At 36.7% G+C, this 21,145-nt stretch overlaps 1 protein-coding gene across 6 annotated transcripts in view; it reads right to left on the bottom strand.

Annotated features, from left to right (window-relative positions):
• Positions 1 to 227: 227 nt before the first annotated feature.
• The window catches only part of GAB1 (GRB2 associated binding protein 1), a 145,102-nt gene continuing 124,184 nt past the window's right edge, over positions 228 to 21,145 (bottom strand). For 4 of the 6 annotated variants that reach the window (XM_084626265.1, XM_084626266.1, XM_084626270.1 and 1 more), the window contains 5 exons: positions 9,673 to 9,762; positions 6,508 to 6,601; positions 6,007 to 6,130; positions 3,138 to 3,260; positions 228 to 2,133 (listed from right to left, as the gene is read on the bottom strand). In XM_084626265.1, coding sequence (XP_084482391.1) covers positions 1,975 to 2,133; positions 3,138 to 3,260; positions 6,007 to 6,130; positions 6,508 to 6,601; positions 9,673 to 9,762 — 590 coding nt within the window. In that variant the 3' untranslated portion in view covers positions 228 to 1,974. The remainder of the gene's footprint in view (positions 2,134 to 3,137; positions 3,261 to 6,006; positions 6,131 to 6,507; positions 6,602 to 9,672; positions 9,763 to 21,145) is intronic. The other 2 variants (XM_084626267.1, XM_084626268.1) reach the window with 1 other exon arrangement.

Raw genomic sequence — 21,145 nt, 5'->3', positions numbered from 1 at the left:
ATTGGCTTCAACGGGACAGGAATTTGGTCCAATTTTGCAGTTTGGGGTTTTTTCTCAGCAACTTGCTTTTGAAAATATTTTTAGGTTTAGTTTTTTAGAAGTACTGTTTATTGTATCTACAATCTAGCAACTTCACAGAAAAAACTGTGTTTGGTAATTAGGCACTTTTCCCATATATCTTAATTTGTATTGTTTTGTGGTTCCATTGGACAGAGTTTACACATCAAAATTGAACAATCTGATTTATTTAAAATTCACCTCAAAATGCATTGTATTTAGTTTTTTTGTTAAAAAAGGAACATTCAAAGCATCAAAATATTACTAATTTAAAAAGAACCCTTGTTAAGAATAAAACAGTTTACATACTGTAAATTGGAAAAAAACCTATGGTAGATTAGGCAAAGTACTAAGGCCAGCATGACAGAAAACAAGACTAACACACGTATACACTCATTCAACACTTAAAAGGTCTGGACAAAAAGAGATAGTTTATTTAAAGGTATCTGTGTAAAAAAAAGTGTTAGTAAATTTTCAATCCAGATATAATTAATAAATTTAAGTCATTTATGTACTTGAAGAAAATCTATTTTCTTCCTGACAGCTAAATTATGGTTCTAAACCAGGGCAGAGTATTATTTGGAACTGGGATAGTGAACAAAAAGGATCACAGTACACAAAGCTTTAAATCCAGTACCAGGAAAAAGCAACAAGGGGATCAGTTAGGTATAGTATCTATTTTATAAAAAATAGATATAAAATATCAGTTGCATAGGGATCTAAATATAAGGCAAAGCAGGAGATTAAGTAAAATAAAGATTGTAGAAAGGGCACTATAGTGTCAAAACATAGTATTTCCATTTGAATTACTATCTAATTCAAAATCACAGTATGGTGCTAGTACTACAAACAGAGAATGTCAAACTGTCCCATTAATTTCAAATTGAAAACCAACATTAGGACTTCTAAGAAATATAAAACTAAGTTCATTGTCTAAACCTGATCAGTGTATTAGCACAACAGTGCTTGGTACGTACCTGATTATTTATAAATTCTACCTTCTGTAAATAATATCAAGGTTACTACTTGTTAATAAGTGTGAGATCACAACATTACTGCATGCCATCAGTGGTTTGCAGGTTTACTTGACAATTAATTATTCAGTCTTAAAAGTGTAAGATCCCACCCTGCAGAATCTTCACCCAATGAACACAGAACACTGTCATTAATAAAATACAATAAACATTCCACCACTAATAACTAATGTTTAAGCCATGTTGCTAGATCCTAAAACCAATATAGTTCATTATTATTAACTCACAGCAATTTTTGTTAGGAAGGTAACCTGTAGACTTCCAAATATTCTTTGCATGTATTAAATATAAAAACAGTATGTAACTAACGTTTATTTCTTGACATTTCAAGTAGATTATTAAATTGTGACACTACTGCTAAATCATTTCTAAGTTGTTAAAATGAAGTTCAAACATTAATTTCCATATCTACAAATAGCTTAATTAACCTAGAATTGTAATGTATAGTAGTGTAAGAAAAAATTCTCAAAATGAATTCGTCATTAAAATTCATTGACTGGGAATACCTGAACCAACATTTTAACTGAAAAAGTGCATAAACATAGTAATACTACAAATGTGTTAAATGAAGAACAAAAGGTTTTCTGGGAGCCAAGCAATAGTATTTTTACACATTATTTACATTTGATGAATTATCCAGAGACAGGGGGCACAATTTAAGGTTTTAAGATTTCTTTGATGTATTTAAAACGTCCTCTGACTTTGAGTTCTTTGATATATTTTAAGCGTTCTTTGACTTCCATCTATTCATTCAGGAAGCTACACACCAGAGAATTGCCAAGTACTGTTCAGTCAAGCAACATGGCAGTTATGATTCTGTATTTCATCAGAATTCATTGTGATAAATGATAGTTCTTTTGTTCTTTGAGGAATAGTAGAATTTTCATTTTACACTTTTAGTTGGGGTTTCAGATTCTGTAGACTGCCTCCCATCAGTCCATGCTTCTCGCGTGCTCTTCAGTGCTAGTGTTTTCTGTTGGTCGACCACAACATAATCCACTCGTTCATCTGCCACACTGCTCCCTGAACCACTGCTTTTTTTCTGGAAAGGGGAGAGTGAGAAAAAGGCATTAACCTATATTTACAATAAAATGAAGCCAGGTTCATTTGCAATAGAGCTATGAGTGTAATAAGTATTTTTTTAAAAATAATACTACATACACAGAGTACTACCTACTCTAGTCAACATATTGCACATGTTTTTGTTGAACATAATCTTAAGCTAGAGGACATTAAAACTCTGAAAGACATCTCTGATAAAAACTTGCACTTTGTAACAAGACAGCAGGCAACACTGATGATCACGTATAATAGCTCGCAATTTTGCTGATATTTGAAAAAATACAAATGAGGGTTGAGAGCGGTCGGGAAATCTGAGGGGGAAGGACTGGGGAAGGTATAATCATAGAATAGTAGGATTGGAAGGGAACTCAAGAGGTCATCTAGTCCAGTTCCCTGCACTCATGGCGGGACTAAGTATTATCCAGGCCATTGATACAAAACAGCCTGCTTAAGATTTTATTTTAATAGCTCCCAGTTACACAAGATAAGGCTTGTATAAAATACTAAGATTCGGGATTCCAGGGAAGAAATCCCAAGAGGAAAATACTTGATCTACTGTGCAGTCAGTGAAAGTTCACCGAAACGTTGCTATGTGTACTCAAGTTGTAGACACAGGCACTTCCCATACTGATAAACTACATGACAGTTAAGTGACGCGAGACCTGTGTAACTCTCAGAAAGAGGTGGTGAGTAAAGTTGATCAAGGATTTGACTTCTCTTATCATGTCTTGACAGACCAAGGTAAAAGCCCCATGCAAATCTGTCATTAGGATATATTATAACTTTCCCAGAGGGGTGCAATATGGCTTCCATGACTGGCCACAATAGATACCTGCTAGCTAATCAGGGCGAAGCTGCTGAGCTGCTTTTCTTTTTCATTGAGTCAGAGAATCCAATCTAAATTTTCAACACCTCACACATTCTTCACGCAGCTCAGGTTTGTACATCAGATCAACCTTTTTTTAAAACAGTCATTTTGTTTACCTTACGAGGTGGAGTAGATTTCCCAGAATCTAGATCCAGATCTAAGTATTCTACTTGTTTATCTCCTTTGGGTTTTACCATAGGGCTACTTCCGCCATCAAGACTGTTGCTGCCGAACAAAATCTGAAATTATAATGAAAAATAATCAAGTCAACAACAATGAACATTCGAACATTTTGCTCAATCTATTAAACACTATCTACAGAGTCAAGATTTGGGAACTCATCAAAGAGATCTCCTGGTCTGATAAATAATTCATATTTTATAGCCTACTGTTAATGAACTAACAATATTCTAAAAAAAATTAAGTTTAACTAATGTTGATCTTGGGACACAGAGTCAAAAGAGAGGGAAAAAAATCAAGTTTCAGGTAGACACTCCAAAAAGATTGTGTCTAATTTTTACATACGAGTGAGCTAAGGACAATCTATGGATTTTCTGATTGGCACTCTGTGTCTCGAGTTTAACATTACTTAAGTAAAGAATTTTGTATTTCACTGTATTGCTATTAATAGTCATTTGATAAAAACTAAGCCTTACAATACCAGTAAAGTTTTGAAAAAAACCTTTTGCATTTAATTCAAAAACTTTCGTAACAACTAATCTGAAAATCCAAAAGAATTATTCAGTTGATAAAACTGCAGGATTAATCTAACTAGAAAATTTGGACAGGGCTGCCTAAAATAAACTAAATTGTATTGCATGAACCTAGTTTTCAATTAGCCCAGATTTTTACCACCTCACCTCCTCTGTCCTCTCCCAGCCTGATCCCTCCCTCTTAACAGGTGTTATAGGAACAGTACAATAGAAGGACTCTTCTCTAAAAGATAAAGAAAAAAAAAGGAAGACAGAGGGCAGCAGTCAGCAAAAAATGAAGAGCAAGGCAGAAGAAAAGACAGGGTAAGGCTGACAGCAACTTGAAAGAAAATGCTGAATATTGCTCATTTAACTAAATTAAACAGAAGTATGACATGTAGGAACAAGATACATTAAAGTCAATGACAGGAAAGGATGAGAAAATTATGGACCCTTTTTTAAATTGTAGTTAAAACAATGTAAAGTTTCCAAAAACTTTATATAATCAGTGCATTTTATAAACCTAAAGCTTTGTAGCCATCTCAAGATCACTGGCAAACGCCCCCTCCCCAGTGCTTAAAGAGTTAATTTAGTGGGGGTTGTTCTGTTTTGTTTTTTTAAATTCCATTACACAATTTATTCCACTATTACCAATGTCTTTAACAGTAGGAGGTAACATGGACAAGCAAAAATGGCTAGGATTTAAAAAGCTGAGTCAATTAAGCATCTGAGTTGTTTGTTAGGAACTTCTTTGAAAGGGTTTACTGTAAATATATACTGTATTTCATTTATAAAATACAAGTTTCATTGTCTGTATCATTGTTTCTGGCATGTGTAAAAGCATATTACTCTTTATGTAGAAAAGGGTCTATATTTCACACAATTACACAAGCAGGATGTGTCCATTAAAAACAAAAAACAACGTCTTAAAATATAATTAAAAGAAAATAAAAGGGATTTGGTACCATAATCTAGAAGAATGAGAGATGTAAGACGGTAGAAAATTTTCTAAGCAATGGGCCAGTCCTCTAGATATGAAATTAAACATATTAAGTTTTAAAATTGAATTTCTTAAGTGGCATCTTGGTCTAGTGTATTGAACACAGAATCAGGAAACAGAAATGCCTGATTTCTAATTCTGATTCCGCTACTGATTTGCTGCATGGCTGAAGGTAATTCACAACCACTGTGTCTCAATTTCTCCATCTGTCAAATGGGATATTCCACTGCTTACTTACCAGTAACTCCTTCACAAGGCTGTTGTGAGGATCAGTTAATGCCTGTACAGTGCTTTGAAGTATTACTATTTGTATTTTAATTCCTACTAAATAAGAATCTAAGCAACACTTAGATACTAAGTGATGAACACTATGTAAAAACTTAAAATAGCTAAGATGGGCCTGAGTTGAAAAGTTTGGCTACAGATATTATGAACTTTCCCAAAATTCAAGGGTGCTCTGAACTATATTTTGGTTTAGGAATGTACTAACCTTTTATTTTAAAATGCTACTGCAAATTCTTGCTTCTATTTGGGTAAAACATGTATCACTCATGATACATTTCAGTGAACACCTAAATGAAATGTACACACAACTAATAACTTCTACACTGTATCTGATGTGAGCAAGTGAAATGAAATTTAATTCACTTTTGCTAACAGTTTCTTGGATGACTATACTGAAAGCAAAACGCTATCTGGAAAAAAAAGTAGACAATATAATTATTAACATTTTATCTTGTATATAAAATGTCTCCTATTTTTTTTAAAAAGAAGTATAATAAACAAAAACATATTTTTAGAAAAACTTGAAAAAGAAGTATCAATGGAGATTTCTTATGACTTTTTTGTTCTTTCCGTGTTTCTTGCAATGTTTACTTGCAACATTTTTTTTCCAAAAGGCCTCTGGATTGGCTTGAGAATACTAGCATTATTTATTTCCACTGAAACTGATTACTTACTGACACGTAGCCCCAGGAACAAAGATTACAGAAAGGAAGAGACAGAGACCTTGGGAAAGAACATATTTTAAAACACTTTGTTCAAAAGGTGTCTTACTTTCAACCTATACTGTAGACATACTAACCTTCCTCTTTATTGAACAACTCTACTCTTAACTTTCTCACTGCCACAGTGTTAAAACAAAGCTAAAATTCTACAGAGATAAATGGTTTTTGGTTTTGATGCAGAAAATGTAAAGAAAGGTTTGTTGACTGGAAGAAGGATTTGTGTTTGCATAATTTAAAAATAAGGACTGCACAGGAAGAGAGTAGTTAAGATGTAGATTTTACATACTGGGTCTTCAGTGGACTGATTTGGATTCATGGGTACATAATTCTCTTCACTGTCATGCGAGTCACTGCTGGAAGTTGTGCTATGCACTGAATCCGGTCTGGGAGACATAGGAAACCTGGAGGAGCTAATTACCAGGAATTATTTTACAAACAATCAAACTAGAATATTTTAAAACTCCTGGTAAACAAAAAAAAAGTATATTAGAGCTTAAACTCTTATCTGTCAGCTTTACCAGGGTTGAGTTTTCTGGTTATACATTTTCTTTTTTATTTAACAAATGATACTGCACAACACACATATATACATCTGACACATGCTTGCACACATGGCTGCTCATGCGTGCGTACACACACACACTCTCTCTCTCTCTCTCTCTCTCTCTAAAAGGAAATCTCAGTCTCTGCTGGAGAGGCTGAAAAAGGAAAGATCGGAGATATATTCATTAATGCTCCAGTAAAAAGAAAATAAATCCTCTAAAGTAAGAAAAGCTAAGAGACTTACTCTCGTGCAAAACTTCGGGTGATAGGAGATCTAACTGGGGCTTGCAATTCTTCCCATTCTGGCAGGGGTTTTATTTCTAGTGGAGCTGGTTTTGCTATATAAAAAACAAACAACAATCTTAAAGCACAGAACATTTGAAAACAAATCCAAATTCAGCAGCTACTAACAATGCACAGAAATCAATATAATTACGTTTATTTTAAGTTGCCACTGAGTAAAAGATTTCCATTTAAACCCCAAAATACACTTATCAGGAAATGTTCACTTCTGAAAGAGGTTTCTGAACCACTGTCTGTATTATAAACATTCCAAAATAATTATGATGTTGCTAGCAATGAGTGCGACCACTATTAGAGAATTTTGAAATCTGAATATTAACATGTGATTCTATTCTGAAAAGGGAATCTGAAAATGGCACTCTAGGGTTCTATGTTTATTGTGCCACAATGACTTATCAAATTGGCTCAGTTCACAAGTAAAAGGTAGGGTTGATTGGTTGCTAGCCTTTTATTTAAAAATTGCCAGTCCTGCAAACTCTAGATCTGAAATATTTTCTTGGATCATAGACCTTTGTCAATAATAAAGACTCTGCAGACCCAATTCTGCATTCACTTACACATTTGCAATCCCATTGTTAAGCCTGCAGAGGTGAAAGTGAGGGCCCTTTAACTCCGGGGTGGAGAAACTTTTTGGCCCGAGGGCCACATCCGGGTATGGAAATAGTGTGGCAGGCGATGAATGCTCATGAAATTGGGGGTTCGGGTGTGGGAGGGGGTGCAGGCTCTGGGGTGGGGCCAGAAATGAGGAGTTCAGGGTGCAGGAGGGGACTCTGGCAGGGAATTGAGGTGTGTGTGGGGGTGTGTGGCTGGGGATGAGGTGTTGGGGGTGCAGGAGGGTGCTCTGGGCTGGGACCGAGAGTTTCAGAGGGTGGGAAGGGATCAGGGCTGGAGCAGGGGGTTGGAGCATGGGAGGGGGATCAGGGGTGCAGGTTCTGGGCGGCACTTACCTCAAGCAGATCCTGGAAGCAGCGGCATGTCCCCCCTCTGACTCCTATGCAGAGGCAAGGCCAGACGGCTCTGTGCGCTGACCCATCCGCAGGCACCGTCCCTGAAGCTCCCATTGGCCATGGTTCCTGGCCAATGGGAGCTGCGGGGGCAGCGCTTGGGGCGGGGGCAGCGTGCGAAGCCTCCTTGCTGCCTCTACCTGTAGCAGCCAGAGGGGGGGCATGCTGCTGCTTCCGGGAGCTCCGCAGAGTCACGTCATGTGATGAGCAGGGCAAGCCCTGGATTCTGCTCCCCAGCTGGAGCTCAAGGGCTGGATTAAAATGTCTGAAGGGCCAGATGTGGCCCCCCAGACCGTAGTTCGCCCAACCCGCTTTAACTGGAATTTAGTTAACAAAATTGATGAGGCATGAGTCAGAATAGAATCCAGCTCATTCTTCCATGGGTGATTTAGTTCTCTGTACTGCTTAACTTGAGAGAAAAGCAGAAGAAAAACATACCAGCACCATTAATCAGATAATAGGATTCTGAGTAAGGTGCCATTTTTACATAATTTTCAGAGTAGAACCACACCTTAAACTAAAACTGAAATTAAATATAAGTGATTTTGAGCCCTAAAAAAACAATGGATTTCTGTACTGCAAGACTTATAGGGAAGTCTATTTATCATCAATCTTAATTTCTCTCATACTTGCCATTTAAAAATACAAATATTATTTTGAGAAGGTAGTTATGAAATTATTATGAACGCTATTAGAGGTTTTTTTTACAAAACAAACAAAATTATATATCAGCTACACAGGATTGTTGACAGCCCATCTGACTGCTCCAAGACCAACCTACTTACCAATATCAAACATCAGCCAGTTTAAAACTAGTTCATACACAGTGAAACCTGTCAAAGTGACCACTTGTGGGACTGACAAAAATCAATTGCTTAACAGAGGTGGTCTTATAAGGGGGAGCAGAACTGTACTCATTACAGCTAGGGGGACTATTTTGAGGCACTATTAGGATAGAACTTTATCTAAGAAGGTAAGCCCTTGGTACAGATTTCTATGTAAATGTTTTTTTTTAAATTGAAATGTTACAGATAAGTAATTATTGGATTTAATCGCACCAGACTGTTCTCTACTGCAGTTAAAATGTAGTAGCTCAAGAGGTATCAGCATACATCAATAACTTATGATAAACAAGGTTCTGCCACCTTAATTCATGCTTAGCAGCAGCTTATTTATCTGGTAGTCCCACTGATTTAAAAAAATCCCAATAATTTATTTCTGTGAACTATTTAAGGAATAAGGTACTACTCAACGTGAGTTAGGGTGGCAGAACTGAACCTTACCTAAGCAACAAGCACACAACAGGATGAGTGGCTATGATGGATATCAACACAGATCAAGTGCTTTATAAGGCATGAGGCTGAATGGAAGCTGCACTCAACAGCCCAAGTACAACTACTGTATCGTTAGAAATGTGGTAAAGTCTTGATCCAAAGCCCAATGAAATCAGCAAGAGTCAGTCTATCAATTTAAATGGACTTTTAATCAGGCCTTAAATGCACCCGATGAAGCATGATTTTTAAAAAAGAAAAAAAAAAGTTTGACATTTGTGATTTGTCCTAGCCCATGTGAATGCACTGGATACCGACACAGTTAGTGCCTACAATAAACCAGTCCAACTCCACCTTCATAATGCTCATTTTAAAAATATAAATGAAATCACTGTACTAATAGAAAGTCACAGGATCAATCTCTTTGACTGCACCTTGACATTTAGCTAACAGCAGATTATTAACTTGTGACATTTATATTATCTCTTAATTAGAAGTTATTTCAAACAACATGCTGGTAGATCACATACCCTTGTTTCTAAATAAACAGATACAAAATTAAATCTGAAATATGAGCAGCTATAAACTGAACAGAGCAAAACTTGTATGTGTAAGTGTTAATTTCTGGTAAATCTTTACGTATACTATTCAGGATGTAAGAATGTTTTCCCCTGCATGGGAAACACTTTTGATTAGTAAGTAAAATGTGTCCAATATCTTAGATTACAACATTAGCAATGACAGTGCTTTATTAGAGTTTAACCTTTAAAAGAAACATACTTTTTTTTAAAAAACAAAGTCCCATACAACATGCAGTGCTATAGTACATACCCTTTCTTCTTGTAGCAAAGTCACCTATGGTTTGTGAATCAGTTCGCTCTAAACCATGTGGTTTAGGTCTTAAAATTTTAGGACTTTGACCTAATTGGTAAAAAGAAGACTCTCTTAATATAATGTTCATTTTATGATTGGAAAAATGGAACTCTATAAATAAGCAGCAGAACCCCTTGCAGAAAGGTTAACTGCATAAGCATAAGCAAGCTGCTGAGGGAAAGTTTTACAGCCCATCTAGGTCTCATGCCAGGGCTTAAGCACCACGCTTTAAAGGAACAAAACACTGCATGCAAGAAGCTTGTCTGAAGCAAGTAAGATGTATCTAAAAGGTAGAAAGCTATTTAAAAAAAAAAAAAAGACATTTCTGTTGAATTACAATTTTTAAAAGTAGTTTTGTATAAAAAGTTGCCATGTTAGAGGAACAGTTAACAAGATATGGAAAATGGTTATCCTTTAAAATGTAGGTTAAAATGAAATGGTAAACGATAGTTTAAATTAATTTCCACTACATTAATTCTTAAAAACCCACAAAGTCCCTTTATTTTTCTTCCATCTAAGTCTTTTGGCAGTGTTTTTCATACTATATTTGCTGACCTGTCTCCCAAAGGCCTGTATCAAGCTTCTTTCTGACCCTGAGGAAGCAGACATGACTCTCTCTTGGTGTCAAAGTCATTCTATAGAGGTCTAATTCCAGGTTTAATTATGGGCCATGGGTTGTGGTATAAACTTAAATCTGCATACGTCTGATCCAGAAGAACTCCCATTGATGTTAACAGGAGGTCTGCATAAAGAGCTAGAGTAGATAGACTGTGGCCTTAATGTTATAAATAACGGCAAACGTTTCAGATCTGAGTTCCGAAAGACAGGCTCCTGAATCCATATTTAGGAACGCAAATAAAGAAGTGTCCTAATTTTCAGAAGTGCTTACTACCTGCTACTCCCACTTATTTACAAACCTCACTTTAGGCACCCAGGTTTGAACAATTTGGCACAAATTTTTCCTATAGCTATTTATTATTCAGCGTCTTACTGTTGTATTCATAGATATTGTTATATTCGGACGATATGCTACCTTTTATGACCACTGTATTTTTTACCTTTATTTCTCTTTCTGACCCATCTTCCTTTCCCTATTTCTCCTCTCCCAGCCTAGTCTTTATCTCTCTCCTTCTTTTGTCCCTCTGCATTGTTCTCCCTGGAGTAAATCCCAAATCTCCCCCCTCTCTCCATAGGCTTCATTACCATTCCCTTCACTGTCCTAGCAGCTTAAATGATCAGCAATGAAATAGTTAATGTTAAGCTGTAAAGTGTCACCATCAAATTAAAAGTGAATGAGATTGGTGGAGGGCAGTGACTGGAAAGCGGGGAGTTCACAGCTTTTGTTTCAGGCTAGCTGCAGACTCAAAAAGACAGCACTATATCGGTTTATAACTGCTTAACATTTAAAATTATTAGTAAGAAAAACATCCAAACATAGGTCAGAATATTGACATACTTTAGGTCTAATCCTTTCAAACAGGTCAAACAGCAGATACTGTTTCAGTGTGTTTCACACAGATTTGAGTAACTACAACAGCTAACTAGATAGGCTTAACTACAAACTCTTGCTAAGTTGTGAAGTAAATTTCTCTTTTACTTTTTTCTTCTATTGTATATACTTCAGATCTATAAATCTGAAATAGAGATACAGGAGCTCAAGCTATAATATCTGATACAGCACAGTATAATGTTATTACTAGATTACACAAATCTTAATTGACACGTTTGAGATGTAAGAAACTATATTAGAAAATTACAGCTATCTAAATGCATTCTGTAATAGACCCCTTCAAGAAAGTTTAATTGCTTAAGCAACCTGACCACAAAATACTCCATATAGTTAATACCAGGTTGTCCATTTTAAATACATATGTGGTCAATGTAATTGTAAAGAGTGAATCATCATAGAGCAGGTCTGTTTCTAGTGGGGGCTTGCCAGTATCTGTTCTTAGCCCTATACTATTTAACATTTTAAATCAATGACCTGAAAGAAAATATCTAATCACTACTAATTAAGTTTGCAGATGATACAAAAATTGGGGGAGAGGTAAATAATGAAGAGGACAGGTCACTGATGCAGAGCGATAGGGATCACTTGGTAAACTGGCTGCAAGCAATCAATTTGCATTTTAATATGGCCAAATGTAAATGTACACATCTAGGATCAAAGAATGTAGGCCATACTTCAAGGATGGGGGATGATATCCTGGGAAGTTAGCTGTGAGATGTGCTAAGTGTTTCAAAACATTCAGCCTACATATCACAGATTTTGCAGTCAAGAGAACTGACAACTTCTTAGACAAAGAAGAAAAGAGTTTTGAATTGTCTTGTAAGCTAAAGATTTTAACCACTATTTGAAACTTTGGTTCAAGTGGCGTAAGACCTGGTGGTACTGATGAAATTCCAAAAGAGTTAGAATAGCTTCAGAATTATTACCTGCATGTTACGTTCTGGGTTTCCTGTGTGACAGTCTTGTGCATGTATCAGTGGCAAAACTTGGCTATGAGTATCATCTGGACAAGGTAATTCAGAACTGAATTTACACTCTTTGATAATTAAATAACTTGTCAAAACTTCTAAATCCTACCATAGAATTGCTTGGTTGAACTCACGTGAGCAGTCCCATAATTCCATTGGCATATAAGCTTGATTGGAAATAAATAAGTATACCTAGTCACATTGATAGCCAAATCACCCACCCACTCATTACTAGTAAAGAACTAGGATAAAAGTTTGCCTTTATAAGAAGATTTTGATAAAACTGTGAATTAATTTAACTGATTTATTATCTCTTGAAAACTAACATTCCACGTTGTGGTCAATTTTTCTGTCTTTGAACACTAGAATCTAACCATCTTTATTTTGCTTTTTGTAATTTTTTTAATCTACTTTAAAAGCTATTTTGGCTAATAAAATGCATCAATTTATAATAATTCTTCACTCTGTACTTATGCTAAGGAGCACAGATCCAAAGAACACTGAGAAACCTAGCAGAGGTAAGTGATTCATTAAATTATTTAACCAATGTATATTGTATAAACTATCTTTAATGTGGCTGGTAGGTGTCCAGCCCACTACCATGACTTGTAATTCGAGCTCTGTTAATGTTCTATGTGGTCTTGAGCAACTTACTCAACCTTTTTATGTTGCAGTTTATGTAATACGGGGTATATACACTTACCTACGTCAATCTTAATTTATTGTTTGCAAAGGGCTTTGAAATTCTCTATGCAGCAGCAGGAAGAGCAACACAAAGAGCTTTCCCATGTCTCAAGAGCTGAACATACTGAATCCATAGTACTTTCAACTCCTGCCATCAAAGGAGATTGGGGCCAAAACAATGACTTGATGGCAACATATTGTTCTGCTACCAAACTGCCAGGATGACCCAGTCCCACTATTTCAATATGTCAGATTTAACGCTTTTGTAGGAGACATTTTTGTACAAATTAAAAACAAAGACGATCTCTGCTCTGTCATTAAAAGTCCTCTATATTATTCCTCTCTGTCTCTCTCTAAATATATATTTCTATGCACCTATCATCATTAGTCTCAAGGCTTCCTATTAATTACCCAGAAAACATCAGTTCTATCACTATCTCAGATTTTTCTATCATGCTTCTGACTGATGCATCTTAGTACTGTAATTAGATTTCATTAAGTGTCGATGAAAAGTGGATTCCATAGTGGGGTCAGCTCTTTGCTTCTTCCAAGTTGCAGGAAGCTGCTTTTAAGAAGCTGCTTTTAAGAAAAAAGATGCTTTTAAAAAGCAATTACCTCATACTCCAGTAGATTACTTTCCGAGCAGAGTGAGACTTGGTGACTGTCTTCTAAGAGATGAGGGACTGTCCTTCAGCTTTATTTATTGTGGGTGGGAGAGTAACGAAATGTGGTTTGCATTGTGCTCCAAAATTGCCTAGATTTAGGCTCATTTAATCTCTGGTACTAAGAACAAAGGAAAGGATCCGACATATTGTCTAAGGGGCATTTGTCTGGTAATTTAAGTCCAAAATTTAAGTTTTATAAATTATTTTTAAACAAAAACTTAATATAAATTTTTCATGAAAATAATAAAAAAAATTAAAACAATTTTGTTTACATTTAAAACATTATGTTAGAGCATTTGCAACTAGATACTACAATGTTGTACTAATATGCAAGAAACAAAAATTAAAAAGACTATAAATGAAATGGATTATAAAACAGAAGTGAGACTAGTGGAGTACAAAAGGAAAAAAAATGGAGAACACAGTTTTTGTTTTTAATAAGCAATGATATTTGTAACTGTTAAATAGATTTGTTTAATAAAATGCAATTTAAGTTGGTAATGTAATGCTCTATACAGATTCCCCTTCATCCATACATAAATTATTTTGGGATACAAATATTGTGCAATGGGACTTCAGGCTGAAGGGTAACTAATAAAGTGTAGATTTCTGAAAAACTGTGGTAAATAAAACTGTCAAACAGAAAGAGCACTTATGGATCTATTGTCAGAGTGTACCCCATCGCACATGATTTCTCCTCCAAGAATTTCAGACCAATGCTCCTTTTGTCTGAGAAATTGTCAGGAGTAGCCCATCTGGCACATACTATTTTTGTATCCAACAAAGGTTTAAACTGAAAACAGAAGTCTTAATATCAGAGGGGTAGCCATGTTAGTCTGTAACCACAAAAACAACTAGGAGTCCGGTGGCACCTTAAAGTGCCACTGTCTGAACGGTTGTACTTTTTGATGCTAGCTTTCTCTTCATGCTTACTACACAAGACTAAAAAAGAGAAATGTCATTAATGCTTCTACAAAAACAATGAGGAGTCTGGTGGCACCTTGAAGACTAACAGATTTATTTGGGCATAAGCTTTTGTGGGTAAAAACCCCACTTCTTCAGATGCAAGAAGATGATGTATCTAAAGAAGTGGGGTTTTTACCCACAAAAGCTTATGCCCAAATAAATCTGTTAGTCTTCAAGGTGCCACCAGACTCCTCATTGTTTTTGTAGAAGCATTAATGACATTTCTCTTTCTTAGTCTTGTGTAGTAAGCATGAAGAGAAAGCTAGCATCAAAAAGTACAACCATTCAGACAGTGGCACAATCTTTCATTACAACAGCAATGACCTAACATTTTTGGTTTTTATGACACTTAAGCTCTTCAGGGCAGGGAATGTCATTAGTTTTGTGTATAGCTCAGCACACTGTCACTGAAAAACAAATACAGAGTAAATCTAAGATTTTTGTTAAAGACTGATATTTTTGGACCACTTAGTGTTGGCTGCTTGGTTTGTTGCATCAGAAAAACTCCATTTAAATGCCAGTGCCATTTATATCATAGTAATTCAGGGCTTAAAATTAAAAAGGTAAATCTACCAACATGATAGAAATACATGCCCTGTTAATGCAGTTTCCTGGCCACGACCAACAGGACTCTAATCCTCACAACCAGACAGAGAGATCAGAAATAGGAATTCTAGGCCACTGCCTCATTTGGAGTGGGAGATGGAGGGGAGAAAGCCAGTATTCAGCAAATTAGGTGTCCCAAATGGCAGTTGCTTTGCCCTTATCAAAAAGTACTGACCAGGGGCGTTAAAAGGAACAGGAATTCTGGGTCTCTATTTTCAAAAACCTAATTAAAGGAAACGGAAATTTACATTTGTATTTACTTTGGGCCAGCTGTCTTCTGGCATTCAGGACAATATTCTGGAATTTCTACTCCTTTGTCCTGAAACACACAGCTCAGTCTTATTTTATAAACTTCATGGTTTGGCATCTCGTGATGTGTAAAACTGAGGTTAGTTGAACACTTTTTCCTAAGGAGTGTCAGATCCTAGGCACGTGGTTCTAAATACACAGAACTCTGACAACTTCTAGATCTGTTTTTGCATCATGGTTTCCTCGACAACAATCTACTGCCAAGGGTGGATGTGATTAGTAAAAGGTGCTGGCCCTTTGTTCCACAGAATTCGTATTCATTTTTCTAATAGCATTGGAGACAGAATGGAGATAGACAGGGACAGATTTAGGGGCAAGCAACCCAGGTGACCGCCTGGGGTGTTGGACTTGGGGGCCAACAGGCTTGGAGTGTTTTTTTTGTTATTAGGGACAAAAGGGGAAATAGAATGTTTGAAGTAAAATGTTTCAGGTATTCTGTACATGGATTCATTTTTCACTAACCTCCTAGAATGTTCTCGACCTCTGTAGAATCTTGTGGAACATGCCAGACTTTCTGAGAACTACATTTTCGTTGAACCTCCTAGAATGTTGTCTGACATGCCCTTGCGGGTATATAGGGGGTGAGGCATCATCTGTCAGTCAGTGAGATATAAGATCGACGTGAAGTGAAGTGAGAGCCCAGGTGCGATATTGTGTTTTAAGACTCGAAGAATGTAAGTAGCAGCTAATAAAGGACATATTTAATGAGATATCTCTGACATCTATTGAACCCCATCTACACAACAATATAAAAGAAATACTATCCCTTCTTTTGCCACGCTTAAAACGTAATGTTTGACGACTTTTTAAGACTGTGAAACATCGACTTTTGCTCTCCCTACTATTGTCTGTTTTCCCCCCTAGAAAATAAAAGATGCTCCCAAAAAAGACTTCAAGAGTACAGGAAGCAAAAAGCTCAACTGCAATCTAGTTTGCAGCAAGGGGCAAATTTGATGGGAAAATAGCTGAAACAGAATAACATAGACAGTAGCGATGATCTCAGTGCAGAAGAAATTGAGAAGTGAAGCATAAATGATGGAAGCCCTATTACTAAGGAATTAGCAGATTTACCTGAAGATAAAGAATGGAAATGTGAGGAAACTGATGGAGAATTGTCCAGTTTTCCTGGCGGCGTAAAGGAGAGTGATGATAAACAAGAATGTGGCTCACATGAAAAGGAGTGAAATGATAAAGAAAAATCAGCTTTGCATGATGACAGAAACAGCAAGGAGAAAGACTGCACACCACAAATCGATACATCAGATCCTGCTTTATGACTAGCACTCCTAAACTCTACTGATATTGATCATACAGCTTTGAATGGGCCGGGAAAAATCCAGGATATGATGTTTCCAGTAAATGAGCAGAAACAACACTTCTCAAAGTCACATTGCGAAAGAGTACTCAAAAATGGTGAGCAACTGAATTGGCATTGGCTAGTTTACTCAAAATCGACTGACGAAGGGTTCTGTTTTTATTGCAAAATATTTGACATGAATGCACTTTCCACGTACAATTACTGGCATAACTTAGCCGATGCTCTGAAGCAACATGAAAAGTCACCTGGCCATTTTACAGCCTACTCCAAATGGATGGAGGTCAAGTCCAGGCTCAAGCTGAAAAATGCATGGATGCAGAAAACTGCGTATTATTAATGTAGAAACCCAGCTTTGGAAGAATGTGCTGAAGTGTCTGATCTCAATTACCCTCTTCCTTGTAAAGAATAATTTGGCTTTCCGGGGCTTGTCAGATAAGCTGTTCACTGAACAAAATGGTAATTTACTTGGTTTGGTAGAGCTCCTTGGGAAATACGACAATGTCATGCGTGAGCACGTACACTGATTAGATCGTAAAGAAGCTATGAACTATTACTGCCGCAAAACAAAATGAATGGACTGACCTTATGGCAGTGAAAGTGCTTGATAACAAAGCTTGGCAAAGCGAAATGCTACCCATAACAATGGACTGCACTATAACATTAGTTATAGTGAAAAGATGTCATTTACGGTACGATTTGTTGACGACGAGGATGGCTGTATCCAAGTAAAGGAACACTTCATCTGTTTCTAGTCTGTGGATGACTCTACTAGAAAAGGCCTAACAGAACTGTTTATGAACATTTTGAATGAGAATAAAATAAAAGTTCAGGATTGCCACAGCCAAGGCTACGACAACAGCATGAATGTGACGGGAAGAAACGGTGGTGTCCAGGCAAGGATCCTTGCTTTCAATCAAGAGCTTTCTTCATGCCTTGTGGCTGCCATCCCCTCAACCTGGTTGTGTCAGATGCAGCGTCATTTTCTTTAGATCCAGTATCTCTCTTCAGAGTACTGCAAAGGATATACATCCTGTTTTCAGCATCAACTATCAGGTGTAAGATCCTCACAGACATTACAAATATGACCATGAAGTCACTAAGTGACACTTGCTGGGAGAGCCTCACTGACAGCATAAGGCAACTGAGGTAGCAAGTAATTGAGGTTGACAACGCCCTGATGGAACTGGCGCAGTTGAATAAAGCCGACGCTGGAATCCAACAAGGAGCAAAGCCTGGCAAACCAGATCATTGACTTCAAATTTCTGATCTCAGTTGTGGTTTGGCACAATATCCTGTTCCAAGTAAACGTTGTCAACAAGGCACTACAGATTTAGTTGATGGACATCGCAACCGCTACTACTTTGATGAGAAGCTGCTTTGATTTCATTGTGGCCTACAGAGACAACGGATTCGAAGATGGCATCACTGTTGCCAAAGAAATGGCGGAAAACGTAGGAATTGAGCCTGTCTCAAAGGAAACTTGCATTCTTCGGAAGTAGAGAGTTTCGTTATGAGGGCAGAGATGAGATGATGGGAAGCTCAGAAGAAAAATTCAAGAGGGAGTTTTTTTGCTCGCTTGTTGACACTGCTCAACTGTCCACTGAAGAAAGGTTTGGATAAATGAAGCACCATGAAAAGACCTGTTTTTTTTTTTAATATGACCTTAGGAAGCTACCAGTGGACAGGAAAACACTCGAACAATTGTACAGACCTTCACCAGATGCTGACACATGGGGAATGTTCTGACATCAATGATAAAGACCTCTATGCCAAATTGGACAACATCCATCACATTTTGCCACATGGGAAGCACTCTCCACTCCAAGTTCTTCAATTCATTCATGATGCAGAGCTGAAGGACACTTTTCGTAATGTGTGGATAGCTTTGTGTATTCTGCTCATGCTGCTGGTCACAGTTGCAAGTGATGAGCGCAGTTTTTCAAAGCTCAAGCTCATTAAAACGTATCTTCAATGGATTGATGGCCAATGAGAGACTGATATCATTTGCTATTTTATCACTTGAAAATGCCATTGGCCAGTCTTTGGATTTCTCTGATGCTGTGCTTCAGTTTGCGAGGGCAAAGGGGAGAAAAGCAACCTTTTGAACTAACAGACTAGGGTTAACATTCTGAGGCTGTCACCTACCGTAACACAAGTTAACAATGGCCCACCCAATGCTGGTGCACAGTTCAATTTCTTGATGTAGTACATTTCAGTTATTCTTAAAATTATAAAGTTTCTGTAAGCTTAGAGGAAAAAGAAATTATTTCCTATATATGACATGAATAAATACAGATTTACAGATCCTAGTGTGCAAATTTATTGTCGTATATGTCAGGGATAAATCATGCATGCAAATCGTGCATCAAAGTTGTGAAATGGGTAATAAATGCAATTTTAAAAATGGCATTCAGGAAAGTTTAACAAGTGGCAGGAAGGGGATGCTGAAGATGCTCCTGGCCTGGGATGCCATTTGGTCTAGGGCCAACCCTGGAAATAGAATAATTTGTTTCTCAAGTCTGGTGAGTGGTATGAGATGGATTGTACTGACCCTTTGTCCTGAGGGCATCCAACAATGCTAGAGATCAGTTAGTTATGTATGCTTGTATCATTCTGAATAAAATAGTTCTTTTTGAGATAGAGTCACTTCCAGACTCTCCAGTTCTTTTAACTGTCTTTACTTTCTCCAAATAAAATTTCTCACAGCATCAAAGATACTTTTAGATACTCCAGAAATGAAGAATGAGTCAGAAAGGGAAAAATCTGAATCCAAACTAGTCTTTTAACTGTAACTCTGATCTAGGGTTCACCGATCCATAAAATATTTGCCAAATACCACAACAACTATTCAGTGAATACCAATGAAATTAATCAAAGAATAGTATTTCAAACACTATTCGAACAGCTCTACTCTGCTACTCACACTACATATGTCCATATTTAATTAAGCCTAAAAATGTGATGAACTGAAAGCATTCAATCACACAACAATTATTTTATATTGTCCCAAGTACACAGTGCTTCAAGGGGGTGATTGGTCAATGATTCTGGAGTTTCACTGAGAATAAAGCATGTGGGATGTCAACTTAAGGTAGCTCTTTGGGTTTTATATCAATGTGTGAGATGGCAAACCTTCTTGAAAAGAGAACTTTTTCCTGAGAAATCAAGCATCATATCAAGGCTACATAAGGAAGAACATTCCAATGGGGATGTGGAAAGGGCTAACCTGCTTCATTTTATTTAAAAACCACAGACATCAAAATACCTATTTATATAAATACATTGGGAGGAGAGAGAAACAATACCAAGGGGGGAAAATGCTACCAACATTCCTTCATTCCTCCTCCTGTCAGTGTCAAGACTTTTCAGGTACACACTATAGTTTTTAACAACATTTAGTAAAATACAGCCTGAAAAGTTATGTTGTTTTTAAATTTTTTTAAAACTAGGCCTTCTTTATTTGATGCTTTTTTCTTCTCCATCCATCTAACACTTAGCAGAACTTCACTCACCGCTGGACTACATTTAGCTGGAATTTAAAAAAAAAAATCACTTAACTTGGAACTGTTTAATCTTCCACCTTCAGCTTTTTGTAACAGAAATTAAAAGCTGATACCACCAAGCTGAAAATTAAGAATTGCTGGATCTTGGCAATGAGCTAGGTAAACAGCAAATAAATTACATTTAAAACTACTCTTTAGAAGCTAACCTAGTATTACAGTAGTGACTTTGCACCGCCATAGGGGAAACCTGGGTTCAATTCTAAGTGCTTGCTTTTGGGGCCAACAGATGCTAGTGAAAGGTATCAGGGAGAAGGCAATAAATAAATAAAAAAAAGAGAGTATTTTTTTATATCTCTAACAAAAACAATCCCCACCTTGACTGAACAAGTAGAACTGACAGAAACAATTAGAAGGATTAAATACTTTTCTCTACAAAATAATCAAAAAGTTAAATGAATGTATCCTTAAAACTGTATTCCTACTCTGAAAAATGACTACAACAGTTATAAAAATTATATAATCTATATAAACTATAAGAATTGGCAGATTCTTACTCAGCTTATCTGCTCTCTGTGTGAATCTAGAACTAAATCAAAGCTGACTAACAATAATTTTTTACAACTTTTTAATGCTACAGTGCCAATGAAACTCTTGGAGAGCGAGCTGGATTCTACTCTAGCTCATGCACCATAATCAAAATTGTTAGTTCTGAATGAGGAATTCTCACTGTTGCAGTGCTGCCACTCTGGTGATTTTACTAGAAGTCTTGTGATATTTGTCATTTTCTTAAAGCTGCAACCTCTGATGTCATGTTATGTGAGCTTTCATTTTCAAAAGTAAGTACATTTCTAGATATCATGGTTTCAAAAAAGCTTGACAGTGTGAAAGGCAAAAAACCCAGA

Source organism: Lepidochelys olivacea, assembly GCF_965140295.1.
Source record: "Lepidochelys olivacea isolate rLepOli2 genome assembly, chromosome: 4".
Lineage (NCBI taxonomy): Eukaryota > Metazoa > Chordata > Testudines > Cheloniidae > Lepidochelys > Lepidochelys olivacea.
The sequence above is the reverse complement of the archived record's forward strand: the minus strand, read 5'-3'. Positions and strand labels throughout refer to the sequence as shown.